General features: G+C 38.4%; 1 protein-coding gene across 10 annotated transcripts in view; it reads right to left on the minus strand.

Moving 5' to 3' along the window:
- Positions 1 to 21,450, minus strand: part of OSBPL6 (oxysterol binding protein like 6) — a 111,678-nt gene that overhangs the window by 51,105 nt on the left and 39,123 nt on the right. For all 10 annotated transcript variants that reach the window (XM_087734833.1, XM_087734834.1, XM_087734838.1 and 7 more), the window contains exon 2: positions 11,367 to 11,604. In XM_087734833.1, the coding sequence (XP_087590959.1) occupies positions 11,367 to 11,468 (102 nt within the window). In that variant the 5' untranslated portion in view covers positions 11,469 to 11,604. The remainder of the gene's footprint in view (positions 1 to 11,366; positions 11,605 to 21,450) is intronic.

Here is a 21,450-nt window from a genome sequence, read left to right on the forward strand (position 1 = left end):
GACACAAAATCACCTGTTTAAATTTGTGACATGTCTTTAGCATAATATTAAGAGACATTACTTGGTGCAAAATGTTTTCCATTAACGCATGTTATTTTTCTCAAAATTACAGCTAGAAATTACACCATTATTTGACATTTTGAAAAGCAGCTATTTTTATAATGCAGGAGTTTAGTTATTTAGCATCACAGAAGTAAAAATTATTTAGATCTTGAAGTTACTATCAAGGTTCTTTTTGTTTTAACAAGAAAAATAGCATTGGTAAAGGAAGCAGTTAAAAAAAGCTGATGAGAAGAAAAGGAAGAAAGAGGCAGATCAATACAGCTTCTGGGTTTTGTTTATAATCGAACAGAAAAATGAATAATCCATTAATGTAGGCATATCAATCAACCTGGTACTCTCACTCCTCTCATCCCAAGAATACAGGCAGACAAAATCAACCTCAGCATTGCTCCATTCCAGACTTCCCTCATGCTTCAGGATTACCTGTGCGCTACAGCTGGCTTGTCCTAGAGAAAAACGCCAGCACCATCAAATTCTGTGTGCTCTTGGAAGTGAATTCAACAAGATTACAAGTTTAACTGAAATTCCTCTGTAATTCTATTGCTAAATCTTAGTCCTAACTACAATCCTTCCTTCAGCTTTGAGATTATTCACAATATACATTATGTATGTGAGCACACATTTGCCCCAAAACGCCCCTAACAAGCCTACACATGGGGAACACAAATGATCATTCTGCTCTGCATTTTTCTCATGTTGCTTCTGAAAGACATGTAAAGGAGGAGGAAGCTGATGGAGAGAATAACAATATGATGTTGTTTCATATTCTCATCTTCTCTGGAGGGCAAGAATGGAAAACATATTTTACAATATCTTTCTATATAGCTTGCCAACTTCGTTTCTCAGTTAAGAGTTCAGTGACCTATTCACCTTGTCCACCAGAACAAATATTAGCACATGGAGCATCTGGTCTCTATCAGGCCAGAGGCTGAAGACCCTAATGTTTCTTAACTCAATCTGAATCCCATTAAAAGAAAAGACATTCAACTATTTTGAAAGGGAAGGCAAGGAAAGAAAAGAGATACTGGGTAAGTAGAGATAGGAAATCCAGTGAAGGGTAAGTCTGGCACTCATGCCTCCCCTTTCTGCTTCACTGCTTAATTACTTAATGGAATAAATTATATTTAACACAATGAGTTCTCTCTAATTTATAATTTATTCATTTCCAAGAAAAAGACAAGCTGGTGAGGAATTTATCACTCACATTGGACGCAGACTTTCTTTAGTTCAGAAATGTGCACAACGTGGCTAACAGTCAATTAATGAAAAAGATTTGGTGGGTCATTTTGTTTGCTCGCAGCACTCAGCAGTCTTCAACGCCCATAACCGTGGGGCCTAGACATACACTGTTCTACAACATTAATTCAAAACAGAGCTTTTCTGTCTGGGTTTTTTGTGTTGGTTTTTTTTTTCAATCCAAAGGACTAACTAGCGCATCTTTTATTATCTGCTATTCACTGGCATTCTTTTTGCAACCTAGCTACCCCTGCACAGACCTGTGTTCTTATTTGAATTCCATTTAGTATGAAGTGCAATGCTTAATCACTTTCTCTCAACTAAAAACATAGTATTCTCCAGTTATCTGAAATACAGCAGCCATAATAAGGTAGACACAGCTTTGACTGCAGACATACCAGTTTTTACTGCCTTTTAAACAAAGCTGTGATATATGCCGAGTTAATCTGCAATATTATTTGCAAGGGGAATAACCTTGAAACTTGCTTAGACTGCTTCTCAGTCGGCTCTGGCTTTCCTTCTGTTGATGTTGGAATAAAGGCAGTCTTGAACATAATTGTGAGAGAAGGATGAGTACAAAGCAAAACAACCATGTCTCCATCAATGTATTTCTCCTTTCTTTCTTCTAGCACATTTTTTTAATTTGCATAAACAACAATAGTCTTATTCTCAGTCTCTCCTATTGACACTGATCCATAGCTGTTTTCAACAATCTTGGCTATCAACCAACAGACAAAGGAACTTAACAATACTTTATGAATAGCACATGTAGTTAATCTTTTTTTTTTTTTCTTCTTGTAGCATATGCTCATCTCGTACAGAAATGTGCTTAAGAGCAATATTTTCTCTTTGTAACCTTTTTACTGAAAGACAAGGATATCTAAGCAGCAGTTCTGTAGTATATTAATAACATACAAGTATGTATGTCTCTACTTCTTTCCTGGGATATGCAAAATAAACACTTCTTGTGTTACAGAAATGTCAAGGATTTGTTAGCTCAGGAGCTCTCTGTGAGCCCTTTCTGGAACTCCAGCATTATATTGTACATAGTACTTCATGCAATGCTTTTAGGCTCTGGAAGCAAAGCAGCCTTTGCTTTTCAAGGTACTTTTTGAGAAACTCTGAAGAGAAATAAGCTCTTCCTCCTCTGAAGAGCTTCTTGAAGGGAAGTACTAGTATAACTGGATAAAGCAGAAAAGAGCTGTAATTGTAATAGCAATGTTCTCTCTGCCAGAGTGATGGTTTGGAATGACTACCAATTCGCAGCCTGAGTCTTTAATGACAATCTTCTCCTTTCACACTTTAGATTTTGACATGCTTATCTCAAAACAGAGCAAACAGATACATTGACAATATCTGACAGAGAGAATTCAAATGTTTGCTAATGATACAAAGCTTTTTTATGACTATTGAATAATCACAATTAAAATGATATTTCGCTAAATAGTTTCAGGCTAGCAATTATTTTATTAGTGCTGATATAGTTAAAAAAAAAAAGGAGGGAAAATAAAATTACATACACAAAAGAAAACCATTCCTTGATATGTTAATCTGTTAACTAATGAAAGCATTCTAGACATGTTGAATGGCATTCTGCAGAAAACGTATGCAGTTTTCACTTTAATAAATGGTTGCAAGGGAGTCTAAGTTAACACAAATCATAGGCCAAAACGTTGGACACTCACCTAAAAAAGCGCATAGGTTCAAAAAAATAAAGCCTTTTCTTCCTGGGGCTCTCTTTCACATCCTTGTGTAAGCTACCTACTTAGACTTTCTCAATAGCCTTTAAACTTTAATATATGCAGTACAAAGCTACAGGATCTAGGAAAAAAGGGATTTTGAAAAATTTTCAATCAGAATTTTTTTTTTTACATGAAATCTTATTCCACTGGGGAAAAAAAAAGGTTGGATGTAACAGCTTCATTTTCATTTCCAGGATAAAGTACTTAATAAAAACAGAAAGAGAGAGATGTCAGAACAGCAAATAGCTTTACTAAGGCACACATTTATTCTGCCTAATACATTTGTATGTCTTGAATGTGGATAATCCCAGTCATGCATGAGTGTCTTGAAAACAGAAGCCTTCATATCATACCTGCCATCACCCTTCCTCCTCTTTTCACTTTTGTGTCTTTCCTCTCCACTGAGGAAATGAAAATAAAATCATGCTTCTCTTTCTTCTCCCCCATTTGTTTCCCAGAAATCCTAAATGGCACTTCAGAAGAGTTGTACTTCTTCCGTCTGAATTCCCTCTGTGTACACACAGATTCCTCACTGATCCCAGACAGCCCATTTTGGACCAAGTTGCAGTTAGAAGATGTTTGAATGTTTGAGGTCATTTGAATTGTATGAATATTCATTTCTTTAAAATGTACAAGCTAACCTTTTAGTTTATATTCTCAATGAAAGTGAGACATGCTCATGAAGGTATGGATGTATATGCATGGTAGAATGGAAAAAATGAGACAGGAGGAATGCAAGAGTGACCATGTTCTGAAAACACCACTTTAAATTATCTGTCATAATTTGCATGGGTAATTAAGCTTTTATGTGAGCAATTTCCCAGGTTTTGTAATAGAAGATAGCTACATACACCATTTCTAATCAAACTGACACAGTTTAAAAAAAGAAATCTTTCTTCATAGCACATATCTGAACTTCAGCATTCTCCATGCAGTCTGTGAAGCACTCCTAGAGATAAAATAAGTCAGATAGCAATGTTTATGAAGCTCAGCGAACACGTACACATGGCCCCGTGGGACAGCTTGGCATGCACACTGTCACTGTGAAGAACCGAACCAAGTCTCCTGCACAGCCTTTTTTCTCCTCAGAGGTCTTTCAGACAGTGAGCTGGCTTGCCTCATAGACCAGGCTATCAAGCTATCCTTGACTGCTCCAGCCCATTATTTCTCCAACAGCTTTAAGGCCAAGTCTTTCTTAGAAAGAGGCAGCACTTTCCTCTTTTAATCTCCAGGATTATACTCTGGGAAATCTTCTCTCCAAACCACTATAGCTATTACCAAGGGCAGGGGCACTCATGATCCAAATATCTATTGATTGGAGAGGGCCCATCCAGTGCCCATGCACACAGATGGACTTCTTCTGGTTGCCATGTATCTATCATGTACATTCTAGGCAGAAATACAGGCACAAGATGAGGGACATCTGCTGCATGCCTGCAGACTGGCTTCACAACATACAGACAACGAGCCCGAGGCATCCAGCCTGAACTGGGCTCCTGGGCATGTGTTGCTGTCAACATGTGCCAGCAGCCCTGTCCCCAAGGATTCCAAGTGCCAGAGCAGGAATGCCTCATACTTTCCATGCAGCCATGGGCATCAGTGCTTGGGGGAGCCTGCCTCACCCCTGGGGTCAATCTGCACCAGTTCCCTTTGAGTCCAGACAAATCTGTAGTTCAGAGAGCTTCTCTTCAAAAGTCTTTACCTTCTTCTGAAGGTCTGATTGTGCCATGCGTAGATGTTCACTCATCAAGTAGTTCACTGTTATCCATTTCAGTGATGAAAAAGGAATCCAACAGGCCTGAGATTTATGATTTCATTTAAGACAAGTGGTATGGCACTGAACTTAATGTCATTAACATTCACATGGGTGTTCTACAGCTTCATAAATTACATTGTTTCAGGCATTTTTTCAGATACTGAAGTAAGACCCACTACCTCCTGAACCTAAGGAACATTTTCAGACTCTATTAAAGGCATAGGAAAAAAAAATGTTGTAGAGCAGCAGCAGCTAACCAATTTAAAAAATAATTGCATGTTTTTGTTAACAATTTTGCCACTTCGTTCTTTGGCTCCCTCAGAACATTTGCTTGCTCCAGTGAGTTGTTGCTTTTAAAGTACTTATTTAACACTTCCTGCTCTAATGCTGCTTCAACTGTATTATGTGAAGAGAGTTAATTAGGAAAGAGAGCAAAAGAGAATTGCATCACTGTAATAACAGTACTTGGCATTTAGTAGCATCTTCAGTTCGAAACTCTCAAAGAGATTAGTAATTATTATTGAAATAATTCTCACAAACTACTGAGAAGTAAAAATGTTCGTAAAAGTCTATGCTTTGCTACAGAGCAAAGCTAGGAATAAGGCTCCATGTTCTCAGGTCTGTACTGTATCTACTAGACAACTGTCCATCCTTGCCTTCCTTACTTTTAAAGTCACGGGGAGACAGGAACAAGTGAAACTTACAGGTAACCACCAAGAATTTTTTCCCAGATGTCACATCAGGCTGACAGCTGTGAGTGAGTGTGTAGGCTGCTACTCAATTTAAGAATAAAAAAAGGACACAAATGTACTCAGAATTCTCTTCCACATGGAATATATTATGTTATATTATATTGCAATCTTGTATGAGCAACACTTTTTGAGGCACACTGGACAGATAGGCAGGCACGGTAAAAACATCAATTGATTATATCGTCATTGTTTATGAGGCAGAAATCTATAATGAAGCCACAAAAGCATCCTTGATATTGTGTCACTGATCGTAACTGGTCATAAACAAACATAAAGTTGAGTTTGAGGTATCTCAATATATTAAAACCAAAAAATTAAACTACATGAGCATGAACACTCCCTCCTATCCCTTCACAAACTCTCACACATCTAATTGTTCTGTCATCCAAAAAAAGTACCAAAACCGCTAAATGAAATAGGACAATGAAAAGAGATAGACTCTTCCAAGGGACTTCAGCTTCCAGCAGGCAAGATGGATCTGTGTATATAATGGACCTTACCCTGCCAACCTAGCCTAGTTGCTGAAAAGCCATAGCTGCTGCTACCACAGCTGCTCCTGCCATAACCCTTCCCATTGCCACTGCTCTGCTACTTCCCGTTGAGCTGCCAGGAAAGGTGTAGCAGCAACAGGAGCCAAACCAACAGCAGGTCTCTCATTGTAAGCCCCAGCATTTTGCATTAAGTAGCTTCAGTCTCGAATACTAGACTGCTTTTTCTACGGGACAGATAAAAAGTGAATCTGCTATTGCTTAAAATAACCACACAAAAAGATCTTAAACATCAAGCAGTTAGACTAAAAGATTGTTTGCAACTTTTTTTTTTCCCTTCTACACATCAAACAGCTCTCCCAGATACTCCTGTTCACAAAAAAATTACCTCTCCCCTTGCTTTCCTTCTCTCTACTCTGCCCTTACTTTTTCAGTCAGTTGTTGTTCTCCCTGCAAACCAGTCTTTGCTTCTTAGTGTCATGTCCTACAACCTCACAAAGCATTTGGACCACCCGGTTCTCTCTCCCCTACTCATTTCTTTCACGTATTCATTTCTACACTGCACAGCTGAGCACTCCACTCCTGGCACTTCTGACTTATCCCTCCTGCACCACCCACTCGCTGTGGCATGCAGATTGCCCAGGTGAACTCAGCTTCACAGAACCTGATGGTCCCTGCAGTACATCCATGAAAAATTTGCAGCTCGCTACCTCCTGGGAAAAACTTGATGGTGGTTTTCTTAGCCAAGAGACTTCCCTTCATAATTCTACTTTTACTCTTCTTAATGTTAGCTGAAAGCATGAAACTCTAGAATTGACATAGAACCCATGATATTTTCCTATTATGCACATCTCTTCTCATTATGCTTTATTATTAGTTGATGAAAAAGACAACAGACAAGTCACCTCTCTCTTCTTCTGCTCCCAGTCTATGTCTGTCTCATCTAATCAGCACTTTATGCCAGCAACTGCCTTTTATTACATGCTTAATGCAGCGCATAGCACTGTGAGGCCTAGATTTCTACTGCATCCCTATATCCAAACAACGATTATTAGTCCTTTTTTAAGGTACCATATATTTCACCCCCAGATTCACCTACTGCAATAACTCTTTTATAGTTTTCCAGTTACCCAATAAACTAAGGTTTGGTTAAGGTTGCTGGAGACAAATGACTCGATCCTTCCATCATCATTAAAGCCTTTATATCTACAAAACAGTGATACCTGCCTTAAGAAATACTGCTTTCAAGAGACTACTTTGACAATTAAAATATAGTGGTTATAAAAAGCTAACTAGGTATTTTCCAGCACAGACCTCTAGGCAAGACCAAAGCGTTAACTTTGGAATCGCACTCTGCTCCTAAATTTCAAGGCCTGCTCTGCTCCTAAATTTCTTCAGCCCAAACTCAGCCCTTTCTGCATCCCTTGACTACACCCCTTCTCCTATTAGTCAATATTGCTCTTACAGAAAGAAAATAAAAACTACATTAAAATCTGAAAGGCAGATGATTGCTGCTCTGGAAAATCTTTTTTCCTTCTCCTTCAAAGCCCCTATCTTTCACTCTTTACATATGGCTGAAAGACAATAGTCATTTGAAATATGAAAGCTCTCCCAGTAGAAAGGTGACCACACAAGGCTAAATGCAATAGGACTAAAAGCTTTTCTCCTTTTGTGATTGCTGCGTGGGAAAAGAACCAAGGATTTGTTGAAACAGGAATCTGACAAAGAGAAACAGAGAGAGAAAGAGATAACAGCTGATCATCTGTCCCCCCTAAAAGACCAAAAAGAAAATTGAGACATTAGAACACAAATCGTCGCATTTAAAATAGCAAACATTGCTAAATCCACTTCACATCATGTATTAGCTACCCTTTAGATGGTGGTCAGAAAAGTCAAAATCTCTCCTTTGTTCACAGTTTCATTATTATCACTCTCGTTCTGTATCACTCCCTCTGTTTAATAGCCTGGGGTCAGGCCCCAATTCACCAAACTGCACATTGTTAACCCTATAATGTATTTACTTCTTTCTGCCTTCTCAGCACAATATTACTACCCATGCATTGCAGAGAATATACAACGCATTACAGTCTGCAGTATGACTTGCATACTTAGTCAATAAATAAAATACGGAATATTTAATAAAGAACTTACACCCATCAAACTGCATACAAAACATATGATTTTATCATATTCAGCTTGTTCAGCTGTGCCACAGAATATGACTAGCCTTTTCAGAGTTTCACAGGGGATGAAAAACAAGAATCTCCCTTTCCAGCATGGCCCACAAGAAGGCTGTCTGAATTGCAGTTTTTATGCTCACCTTTGTATGAGGACTCTTAGTTTTGTTAGGGAGATCCACTGACAGTGGAAATAACAGGGGTTCTATGCTCTGCAACGGCTCCACGGTAGGAAAAACTGCTGCTGCTCCATTCTAAAGTATTCCTTATCAAGGACACCACAACTGCCCTGCCACCCTGCTCAGCTCAGGGGTTAAACAAAACAGGTCGGTCCTGGGCCGCCTTCTACTTAATAGTCCAAATTAACCATGATTTTGATGAAAATGAATGACGCTAAAGTTCCTGCAACAACAAAAATCTGAACCCAGTTTTTTGGTTATTGCTGGCTTCAGTAGTCTATTCATTTATCAATTACTTAGTCATGGAGCCTGCAAATTGGCAATGTCAAAGCTTTTGCTGACTGCTAATTCTCTTAGGTGATGTATATTGCACAAATAAGAAAGCTACATTAAAATGCCAGCATTATATACAGCACGACATTTTCCACTTTCCCTGAAATGATTTATCATAGTCATGTTCACACTCATTCAGCTTCCTGTGCTGTAATTTATTGGGACACTGTTCCATAATTGCTGGTATGACTTTGACAAGAATTACATGATGAGAAGATTTCAGTCATTAACCATCTAGCAATATCAAGTGTTATCCTCACATACGACAATGAAAGCTACATTGACACTTCAGCCAGTCATATCACTTTCCATATCCATTCATATTACCCCTTCAAGAAGGGTGCTTTTCTCCTAGCTGCTATGAAGAGTCCAAGGAGGCAGCAAGACAGAATTTTCAAGCCTTTTCAAAGTAAAACCCAACCGCCCCCAAACCAAAATCCCCCACCCCCTAGCTATCAGTGCATTTGGGGGAAAGCCTGTGAAAACCAAAACATATACAAATAATGCCACAAGCAAGGAAAGAAATTAGAAATACAATCGTTATAGTAGACGGTACGATGAAGCTGGTTGATTTACTGTGTCTACATGCACAAAGGAAACATATGTTTATTTCCCTGGATATAGCACCATTGAACCTCATGCTGTGTTGCACACTGTAGCTCAGTTTCACTGCAGAAGAAATTGCCCATCCGTTCATTCTCCTGGATATTTCTCTGCCTTTAACACTGAAAGCACGAAGGCAAAAAAATGAATGCCTAGCAGTAGCCTTTCCAGTCCACATTTACAGGCCTAAATGTACTTGTTAAGCATCGTCAGACATTATTGGATCCAAGAAAGCTCTGGATGCATCACACCATCAACCTCTTCAGTATTATTTTAAAATCATGCTTCACGTTTCAGTGACCAAATATGGACTTAAAGTTAAGCACCCATTTCGTTATGATGACAGGTATACCTTGCTCTGCCCTGTTGCTATGGTAACAGATATGGTAGCCATTAGATTTATGATAAAATATATTCCCAAAAGCTATTTTTTTTCTTTCTCACTTGCATGATCATACCAAACTACCTAATTACAAAGAGAACTCAGAGGATATGCACTTAGCTGAACTCAGCAGCTCCTACAAGTCTTGCATTCACCTTCTTTGGGTTTAAATGTGGGACATAAAATATGCTGATGCTTTAAACAAAAGATGTCAAAATTCTTGCTCCAAATGGAACTAATGAAAAAATTAAGAGGAGATGATATGCTAACTAGGACTTAACTGAGTACAGCTATCCCAAATCCTGTACAGTATGAAAGGGAAAATATTTATCACCTGTGAGAACATAATTTTTGGCTTCACTGAAAGGCAATGGAAACGATTAAAAAAATTCCAGACATATTTCCTGCCTGTTATAGAGCACACATCAGAATTCTTCTTCTGGTTTAACATTTTAAACATACCTTACGGCGAGACTATTTACATTCAAAGCTGTAAATGTTACAGTTTTCATCAAAATTCTCAGTTTTCAAAACTTTTATAAGTCAGGTAAGGGGAAAAAAACTACTTCACCAGCAGCTGAGAAAACAGCGTCACAGCTGGCATAAAAATAGCTGGGAAAATGGTCTTAAGCTACAGACCTTCAAGTAAATGCATACCACAGCAAACAATTATTTACGTTCTTTTCCTTGTCAAGCCAAAAAGAAGCCAGTATTGCATTAATGAAAATATTTTCACAATATTTTAAATTATAAAGTTGTTACATTGTTGCATTTTGTACATTTCTTTTTTAAACATGATGATGTTAAACTAACTCAGAAGCTGATTTAGTGTTCAAGGTTACCATGGATCAAAGTTTTAAAGTATGTTTTCTGTTCTAATCAAATTTTCAGTATCAACCTTTGCATTTGTAAATATACATTTAACAAGCTATCTGAAATCTAGTGAGTAGCTCTGATACTTTCTGAAGTACTCCCACTAATGCTGGGGTCAGACTGTACACCCAGCCCTCAAAAAAACACAGAAATGCCCAAGTTGTTTTGAGGGGAAATATACAGCCCTCATCTCAAAGAGATCCTGGAGAAAAGACATATTACATCCACACAGACAAGGGTGTCTTGAAAATGGAATTCTAACATAACTGGACTAGTACTATATGACATGGTACAATTAATCAGTGTAAATTTGTAGCAAAACGAATAGTATTTTAAATGTTAGGTGCTTCCATAAAGGATGAACAATATGATATTTAAATTGAATTGAAATATCACCTTGTAAAAAGATAATACATCTCTGTAGTTAGATTTACAAAAAGAGATATTCACAGAGGACACAAAACAATTTGAAGTAACTGTAGGTTCATGCTGCCAAAGAAACCACTTCCCAAAAGACTTCAGAGCACGTTTCCTATTTGTCCATGTGATTATATCCTTCCTGCTGCAGCGCTACACATAGTGCCCATGTTGCTTCTGAATCTTTTTCAAACCACTTTAGAAAAGTGGAAAAAAATTTTAAAAAATCAACAGTTCTTGGCTATAGTGATATCATGCAGTGCTATAAGAAAGCGAATTTAGAGCTAGCAAGAACGAACAGCCACATTACAGGAATAAATGAATCATTTCATCAGATGTTTCAAACGTCTAGATCGTTTCCTTACCTGCCTCCTGTCCCTCTGAGACGATGATGAAGAGGAGGCACTTCTATGTGATGGAGTGGACGTTTTGTGAGCTGGAGATATACTCTTCTCCTCTGAACTCATCTTTGCAGCAAACTTGTAGTAATGATCCTGTGCTCTTATCACTCATGTACAAAAAGGCAAGGGATAGTCTTCTGCATCCTTCTGTTTCACAGTTTATGGACAGCCAAAGAGGAATTCAATCTCAGCTGAACTGCACCTTTAAATAAAGAAAAATGTGAGAGAAAGAGTGAATGAATACACCCTCACTCCCGGAGTACCTGCGCAGCAAAGAAATCTGGTGACAGTCACTATTTAATCCAACAGATCTCCCAGTTTTTTACTTCCCTTCCTAACAACTACCCCGTACTAATGGAAATACATTGTTCTGCATTCTCACAGAAGATGAAAGTGGTTTTACATTATTTCAAAAACCCCTATAGAAAGGCTTAAGGAATTTACAGCAATTCTCAGGCAAAGTTTACAAATCCTTGACACGGGGTCATTATTCCATCTTGCATAGTATCATAACATTACCAGGCAATTGCTTAGGACTTCCCATACAACACAAATACCACTGAACACACCGTAATAATCAATACTTCTTAAAAATCCTGCAGTTAGATTAAGGACTCTGCAAGTTGGTTTTTAAAAGCAGGTCCCTCTTTCAAAGATGGTGGCCTCACAGAAGAGATGGACAACCCAGTTTCATGAATCAGCACCTTTCAGATGGTGCACAGCTCACCACACGCTCACGTCTTGCTCTCGAAGACAACTGAAAGATAATACAATATGTTTTGACCAGAAAATGCTTTCAGCCACAAGACTGCAGCCAGGAGGTATTAATCTTTCCATCTGGACAAAAGCTTCAGTATATTTGTTGAATCCCAGGTACAAAAAAAAAAATATATGTATTGATGAGGGCAGGAGCTACCCAGGGCCTAACGCGGATGCTCTGGGCTGCCATGCTGGGTGCAGTGCCCAGGTCTGGCAGGGCGGGGCTGCAGGGGCAGCCTCTGTGAGGAGAGGCTGGGGCTGCCCCAAGCTGGACGCAGCCAGTTCCAGCCAGCTCCACAACGGCCCCACCGCAGGGCACAGCTAAGCCTGTCAGCGAGAAGATATGTAAGAAAGGGCAGAAAACACCGTAAAGGCAGAGAAGGAGGAACAAAACAAACGACAAACATCCATATGAACACCAGGGTCAGAGAAGGACGTGGGAGGAGAGGTGCCCCAGGCATCAGAGCAGACTCTCCCCTGCAGCCCGTGGAGGAGATGGATAGTCCTGAAGGAACTGTGGTCCATGGAGCACCCACACTGAGCAGATTTTTCCATGAAGGACTGCAGCCCCTGGGGAACCCACATCAGAGCGGAGCAAAAGTGTGAGGAGGCAGGAGTGGCGAGGAAAAACTGCTATGTACTGACCACAAACACCCCCCCCTCCATGCTGCTCAGGGCAGGGGGTGACTAGAGGTGTCAGGAATAAAGAAGCGAAGTTGAACCTGGGAAAAATGGGAGGAAAGGTGTTGTTTTAATGTCTGTCTTTCTCACTACCCAAGTCTATTTGAATTGGCAATAAATTAATTTTCCCTAAGCTGAGTTTTGCCCGCAACAGTAACTGATATGCAGTCTCCCTGTCTTTATCTCGACCCATGAGCTTTCTCATCCTATTTTCTCCCCCCATACCACGGATGCAGAGGGGAGTGAGCAGCTGAGTAGGCATTTGGCTGCTGGCCAGGGCTAACCCACCACAGCTACAGGGGCCATTCTCTTTCCTGTTTGCTCAGCCACTGCTATGTGTATTACCTCTTTGTGAGTATTAGATGCTTTCTCTCACTTAATTCTCTCTACCCAAACCTTTAATTTCCATCCAAGAACAGAAAAATAGATACTTAGTGGAGCATAGAGGATATTTGTGCCAATAAACAGTCAAACACTACCTGTCAAACACTACCAAAATGTTGCAAGCACATCCCCAGTACAACATGACAGTTCAGGAATGGAGTTATAGGTCTCAATACTTAACAGATTACTTCAATCTTGCTTCAGCTGATAGATACTGTGTCTGATCTTCCATTAACCTTAGGTAAAATCATCCCCTGAATGATGTCGTCTGCTTGAAGCTAGCATCTATCTTTTCCACCACCATCTTTCTAATTTTGAAATAGTGCCTTTCCACATACACTGTGATGACAGCACAGCAAGGGTCAGCACGGCACAGCTAGCTTTAGATGAGTATGGAGAAAGGTGCTGTCCTGCACCATGTTATATGAGATCAGGACAAAAATACATTAACTAACACTCAGACACCACTGCAGGCTCAAGAGATTATGATATATTGAAGACAGAGCTCTAGTTTCTCCAATCACAACAGATATCCATGCAAGAATATCATCCTGAACCCAGATACTCACACAGAGGCAGCTAAATAATTAACTACATTGTGCCTTGTGGCCACCAGCTTCCAAATGCTGCACCCTAACAAACACCCTCCTGCTGGAGCTGAGATCTGTGATGGCTCATAAGGGACAAACACCTTTTCTGTCTGCTGTACTATGGAGAGTGGAATGACTTCACTTTATTAGTTATCAGCAATTTTGCAAGTATGAATCTCATCTTATATATATCTTATGGATGAGCTTCCATCTCCATCAAGGAGTCTCCCACAGAATTGCAGATCCCACATAATATCCACAGAGCCCGCGTAGCATCCCAGTGGCATGACTGGGAGGACGTGGCTGTTTGACCAGCAAAAGCTGCCCACATAGCCTGAACATCTTGGCAAATTCTCTGTTCTTTTCAGGATGACAAGTTCCTGCTAGAAGATGCCTAAGAAGATGCGTTGTGCTGAAGCTGCTAGAGCCAGCTACAAGACAGAGGTTGCAGGAAGAACAAGCTGCACAGCACATTCATTTCAGAACTTCAGAGACAAAACATAATGAAGTTGCACCCAAAGAGAGGCTTTTCCTTCTATCCGAGCATACCAGGGACTGCTGATCTAGTTTAACAGTATTTTCGTACCCTAGAAATGCATTAGGCAAATTGTAGTCAAAGAGGTATACCAAGAGTGAGATCTCAAGGTCTACGTAATTTTCATATAAATCAAAAATCAAATTACAAAAATTAGAACACAAAGATTATAATCCTAGTTCACAAAGCTGTGCAGAACAGTTGAGTTATTTAATAGCTAAAAGGACAAATTTTCAGTCACTTTCAGCTATGAGGTCACTGAAAATTTTTTAGCAGAGCAGCCTTCAGGCAAATGAAAATCAAACCCTTTTTAAAACATCTGATCTTCATTCAGTTGACTCATCTGGAAAAATTTATATTTAGTATTGGCAAGGATGACAGTGATCTGGCACTTCAAGTGTGTTTTTAAGGCTCTCAGGAAGCGTAGGTGCTGTTGTAAGAAGCAAACACAATGCTAGCAAGCAGTACACAAGAAAAACAGTTCTGTAAATAGTTGCCAGGTTTGACATTCTGTGAAATATGGGCTTTTTTTTTCTGAAAGGTATTTAAAAAAAAATAAAATAGTGGCTTGCACCTGAGCCAAACTCCACAGTGGTTCTGTGGTATTGCCCAAGCATTAAGAGCTGAACTTAACCAACAACTTGCTCAAACCACACTGATTTATTGATAGCAGTCTCCCCCAAAAGATATATAAAACTAAACCATCCCCCTTCACACTACAAGAAGCAAACATTTCTTCTTGCCCTATTTAACAGCAACAATAACTTAAGTACAAAATTGCTATTACTTATACATAGAAATTTCTGACAGAGAAACAGTTCAGGGTTAAAAGTCAAAAAAAGGCAAGTGGGATATTTGAGAAAACAAGCACTGTAAGCACAACAAAAATATTAATGCAAACTAGCAAGAGCTAGCGTTTAGCTTTTTGATATTGTTCTTGCATATTGAATTTGGATTCTGTTTCTCTGTACTGCTAAGAGCTTATCTTCCAATTTTGGCTTAAAATTTGGGTAATACATCTTTTTTAGAGCATGTTAGAAGGAATAAATGTAGTGAAATTGATGTAAAGAGACACCAGTCTCTCTGTAACTAAGATTGACGCAAACAATTATAAATCTAATTTTTTGGCCAACAAATTCAATTTACCAAAATGAAACCAATGCTTTTGAGACATTTTTCATGGGCTTTTTCCATCAGTCACTGGCAATTTTACTACTCACTTCAGTGAGAACATAAGCAAGCCATATACCATGGTAGAATACTTCTAGAAAATAATAGAAAATCTAAAGCCACATTCAAAAACTATGCTGTTGGGTTTTGGGTGGGTGGAGGGTGTCCCCCTAGTAATTGTGCATTTGTTCTGATACAGTTTCCTGACAAAGACCAAAACATCTGACTCATTGTATGAGGCCAATTTTATCATTCCTTTACTTCACAGCAAATATGTCTTCAACCTGAAAGTATTTTAATTTAATTCAGCTGGACAACTCAAAAAGAATGGCATTATCTAGCATAAACAAGCGTTTTCTCACTGGCATCTCAACTATTTTGGATTTAAAACATCACTTGTAATTTAGTAATCATAAAAAATATTTACTGGTTCCTCAGTACATTCTTTTCTAAGTTAGTTACTTATTTTTTATGTAAGGTGATATATATAGAAAGGTAAGATGCTCTGCCCAAAGTCAAAGAGAGAGCAACTCTTGTAAGCAGAACATGCAGTAAGGTCTTTTAACTCTGATGCGTAAGGAAAAATACCATGTGCCATGACTGTAACATCCTCCAGATGAGGCAAAACATCTACATCTAATCCTATTCATAAAGGGATACAAAATTACTGGACAGAAACTACAATAAGAAATTATTTAAGAAATATACTAAAGATTCTTTACTGAGTAGTTAAGAAATTGTTTATTCTTTCTTAAACATTTGGTATTGAATACTTCTTTTATAAATGAGAATTATTCCACCACATTTTTGCAGTTCACCCCTACTATGTTTATCTTCTAAGCTAGCCTTTGAATTCAAGGTGGGGTTTTCCCAATAACATTTTTGTGCTTGATCTCAATTGTTACAGCTTGTCTAAGCCTGGAAAAAAAAGTGGAAACCTAGGGATTCCCCATTCTTTCTCTACTTTAATCTCAGATTTGAACATATTTTACTACACAATTATTTTTTCCTCATTTTTTCTCAGTTCATTATGATTGTGGGTTGTGGGTTGGTTTTTTTTCTTGGTGTCTTAAATAAAGTATTAACTAGGTCTTAAAAACAAAGCCATTCTTCATTTCCTTTCCATCCACAAAGGGTTACTGTCTCTTTTGGTCTCTTTCTGTCTACATAAATAAATAAAGGAAAATTACATGCTTTGTTTCTCATATCAGAAACCACTGGTTTTTTACATGAGATATTATGTTAACCCAGAAGTCCTGCCTTCTATCATCTGAAACAAAATTATTTCAGATGCATCAAAATAAATGGCCAATCTAGTACCAAGATGTAGCGTGATTATTTTTATATCAATGTTACACTAAATAGTTTGAAAGACAAGGAAGCACAGAGAGCTACTTACTGATTTCTCTTCACCTTCTAACCCAGGTTACAATAATATGTTTGATTCAACATCTCTTAAAAGTATTTCCTGGGAATTCTGTAGACTGGACTGTTCAGTAGTATAAAAATACTGAAGAAGACACTGACTCTCCATATAAAAATTCTTTGCTCTTAGTTTTATTCACTGAACAAACTACATTGTATCTGGAGTTACACAGATTGTTATTATTTGAAATTTCATTTTAAAATTGAGTATTTTTATGTTACTGGCTAAAATTAAAAATAAAAATTAAAAAAAAAAAAAAGAAGGGGAGGAATGAAATGGAGAAAGGCTATTTTTATTAGGAAAAGAAAGTGTTAGTAGGTTTAAAACGTCTGAGTGAGATACATACACAAGGTGTGAAATGAGACAATCCACCAGGGAGCAAACTGGGCAAAGACTTGGGAAAAACAAGCTGTATAAACTGCACAAAATAAATGGGTGACACAGAGTAGAGAAGCAGCCTGTGGAAATATTAGCAATATCAGAGGTATGGATATTGCAGCTATCTCGCTTTAGAAGCCGCCATCGTATGGCAAGTCCACTGATACTGGTTAGGGAATCTCTGTCCTCTCCCAAAATCTGAAGATGTTCCACCGAGCCTGGGCAACCGCACCCACTGCAGTGTGGTTTGTGAAAAAGCTATCAGTAGAAGTGACAAAAACTTACAAATACATGACTTGCGTAAATCTAGACTTATAAATAAACCTGCATGTCATATGAGAGATAAACGGGAGCTCTCAATGGGTAATTCCAAAGGAAGACTGGATTCAAATAACAGGCTTCTGTCATAAATGTTATGTGGTTTCTCACTCTGATTGAGTCTTTTCTGCAAGAATGCCCAGAATGCTTTATAGACTGTTTAATATCTTGTGCAGTATCGGAGTAATTTGAAAAGACAATTTAGGGTGCAGAACTGAGTCTCTAGACATAAATGAACCAAAAATATGCGACTGTCACTGGCATTATTTCAAGCAAAGCATCTTCACACTGATCTATCAATATGGGGCTGTTTTTCATTTGGGAGGGAAAACATTTTCTGTGGTGCTCTGCAGCTGTATAACTCAGTCATTCTATATTCAAGCACTCAGTGGAGGCCAACCTTTGTTCTCACATTATGAGGAATATGTAACTGCCTGTTCCCCCCTTTACTGCTGACCTTCTGTGCAAGAAAATCATAACCATGCTTTTCTACAGTATATGAATGTTGCAAACACAAGAATATTATGGAAATAAAACATCTCAGTGCCATGGCAATGCTGTGGTGATTGAATAGACCACTTATGGGAAATAAGCAATTTGTCTTTTTTTTTTTTTTTTGGTCTTTTTTGTTTTTTAATAAAAAAAGTGAACCAACACCTCTATAGCCACTATTTGAGAATCAGCCACATCATTTTAGCAAAACATCAACTTTTTAGGAAATGGCTTTAATCAATGCATTTTTAGATTTGTTTTATTTTCAGGTCCTGTCAGAAATAATAAAGGGCCTACCTCAGATTCAGGAAAATTATTGATTACGTTTGGCATGTTGACAACAGAGGGAAAAAAATGAGCAACCTTTTCTTTTTTATTTCAAAATCAGTAATTCCTATCAGGAAAATCAATTTCCCACATTTTTCTAGCACAGTTTTAATAGCACAATTGCTCCAGTAATAACTTTCAAGGCTAATATTTAGAGTAGTCATCAAAAATCACAACCTAGACCTCTGATCAGTGAATTTTAAATCCTAGATAGATACCAAAACAACACTGTTGATCTAAGGGGACCACTGATTATTTTCAGGTCCAATATTTATGAGTAGGAATAAATGAGGTGCTACAGGAAAACTGGGAAATCTTAGTAGCACTAAATGGTTTTTAAAGTAGAAGATACTAGAATTCATATGACTCTGTTACCATTGCCCCTTTCAAGTATTTTAAAAGCTGCATATTCAAGGTTTGGATAACAAATGTACGTGTTTAATTGCAGGCATTTGTAACAACATTGGCATATACAAATTCTCAATCTGATACTATATACAGCAATACATACAGTGCCTAAATACTGCCATAAATCACTCCCTATCCCATATTCAGGAGGATCTAGATCCTGGCTGTAGGTAGGAAATGAGTCAAGTCCAGCATTACCCCTGGAGAGGAGCTCTGATACAGACCACGCTGCTGCACTTGGTCAGGGCAATTTGCAATTTACAATTTACATGATCATAGAATCATTTCGGTTGGAAAAGACCTTTAAGATCATTGAGTCCATCCGTAAACCTAGCACTACCAAGTCCACCACTAAACCATGTCCCTAAGTGCCACATCTACCCGTCTTTTAAACACCTCCAGGGATGGAGACTCAACCACTTCCCTGGGCAGCCTGTTCCAATGACTGATAACCCTTTCAGTGAAGAAATTTTTCCTCCTGAAACAACCCGAAAGGAGGTCGTAGTGAGGTGAGGGTCGGTCTCTTTTCCCAAGTAACAAGTGATAGGACGAGAGGAAACGGCCTCAAGTTGCACCAGGCGAGGTTCAGATTGGATATTAGGAAAAAATTCTTCACTTAGGTGCCACATGGTTTAGTGGTGGACTTGGCAGTGTTAGGTTTACAGATGGACTTGATGATCTTAAAGGTCTTTTCCAACCTAAATGATTCTATGATCATGGAAATTGCAAATTGCGCTAACCAAGTGCAACAGTGATGATGACCTGCCCAACATCATGGTGTTGACCAGCAACCTCTCCACTGCGGGGTGACTGGGGCATGTGCTCAGCCTCCCTCCTACAGCCAGTCCACTGCTGCTTCACTAAATCTCTGAGACCTCGTGTTCGCTTACAAGGCTTACTGCATGATTAAATGTGGGCACTCATCTCCTTCACCTCATCAATTACTTTGTTTGCTAATTTAGCTAAATATATAACTAGATGCACATTGTAGCAATGCAACCACTAAACGCAACTGGTAAAAAAACCAAAGCCTTGCCATTTTATGTCTTATTTCATATGATGACAGACAAAAGCAGCATTTACCCATTTTACACATGCCATTTCCTGTAAACTCTTTCAAGGTTAGATAATTAATTGGCTAAGACACAATGGTTATGTCAATAAGAGCAAAGTCTAAACCTGTATCACTATTCTTAATTAGGCTACCACTTCTCCTTGACTGATAGTCAATAATGCAGCAAAAGTAATGGAAAAAAAAAATATGTATTTCATAGCAGTCATGTTTTACAGCCCTACATTTGACAACCTCCCACAACAAGCATTTGTTGGAAGAATTATCAAAGAAATTAAAATGGATTAACATGGTGTTTCCCAAAACAGTGACTAAGTTTATTAAATGCAGTGGTTTTTAAAGTCCTGAGGCTCTGCTTCGGTGGTTGGGCTAAGGGGTAGTTTGGGTTTTGGGTTTGGGTTTTTTTTTGGGGGGGGGCGGGGGAATCTTGTGGGTTTTTTGCTTTTAAGAGGGTCTACTTCTGTACATAGTCTCTACATCTTAAACAGCATATTCCACAGAAGACTGCAGTATCAGCAAGTATCACTGAGACACTCTTATTTTCATGTCATCCTTAACAGAACATAGTGCCCCCCAACACTTTACACCTGGTGGGATTTCTTTAACACTGATGTATCATTTTTTTGCCCTGAGTGGCTAGTCCAAGTATGTCTCAATAATATAAAAAGTAAATGTAATATTAAAAAAAATTACTTGCATGGGCATATATGTCTGTAAAATACACAATTACAACAGACTTCATCAAATAGATGGATGAGGTCAAAAAACAGATAATCAGATTGAGACAAGAAGAGGTCAGTACAACATCTGCCTTTCCTATTTTCTGCTTGCCTACACAATTAAGCAGTTTTCTGCCCTTCTAGAAGCCCCAAAGCATACACAGTAATTAGTGGAGTTCCAGTATGTCCAAACCTCCAGTTTAGATGATAATTTCAAAATAAGCCCTCAACTCATTTGCATTCTCTAAGGATTGCCTCAATAGCTGAAGCGACCCTAGGATTTTCATTAGGATGTCTTTGTTGCTCCGTGTTCCTCAGGCTATCACAGTAATAGAATACTATTGATTTGCATGGCATAGAAATTTTTGCATACTACAGAGGCAGCATATCGACCTGTGTTGTATACATGTGTAACAGATTGCTGTGAGTAGAGGGTTAAGCATGTATACATATTTACAAATACATACATATAAATATGCAATATATACCAGTTAAACATTAAACAGGAAGAAGTAACTGGTGGACATTATCATCCTTTCTAGATTAACATAAGCCTAGAACACCTTTTTTCTTTTTAAAAAAAGCAAAAAAAAACCAAAAACAAACAAACAAAAAAAACCCACCAACACATACTATTTCGTCCCTCCACCCCTTTTTTAAACTGAAAACATTACTGAGGGATTTTTGTCTCCATCAAAATTTTTTCAAAGAATCAAATTTTTCAATTCTTGAAAAAAAGTCCAGAGAGAGATTGAAAATTTTAATCAAAACTCAGGAAATGCTTTAAAG

Source organism: Nipponia nippon, unplaced genomic scaffold, assembly GCF_047370975.1.
Source record: "Nipponia nippon isolate SJK-2023a ecotype South Korea unplaced genomic scaffold, ASM4737097v1 scaffold_5, whole genome shotgun sequence".
Classification (NCBI taxonomy): Eukaryota; Metazoa; Chordata; class Aves; order Pelecaniformes; family Threskiornithidae; genus Nipponia; species Nipponia nippon.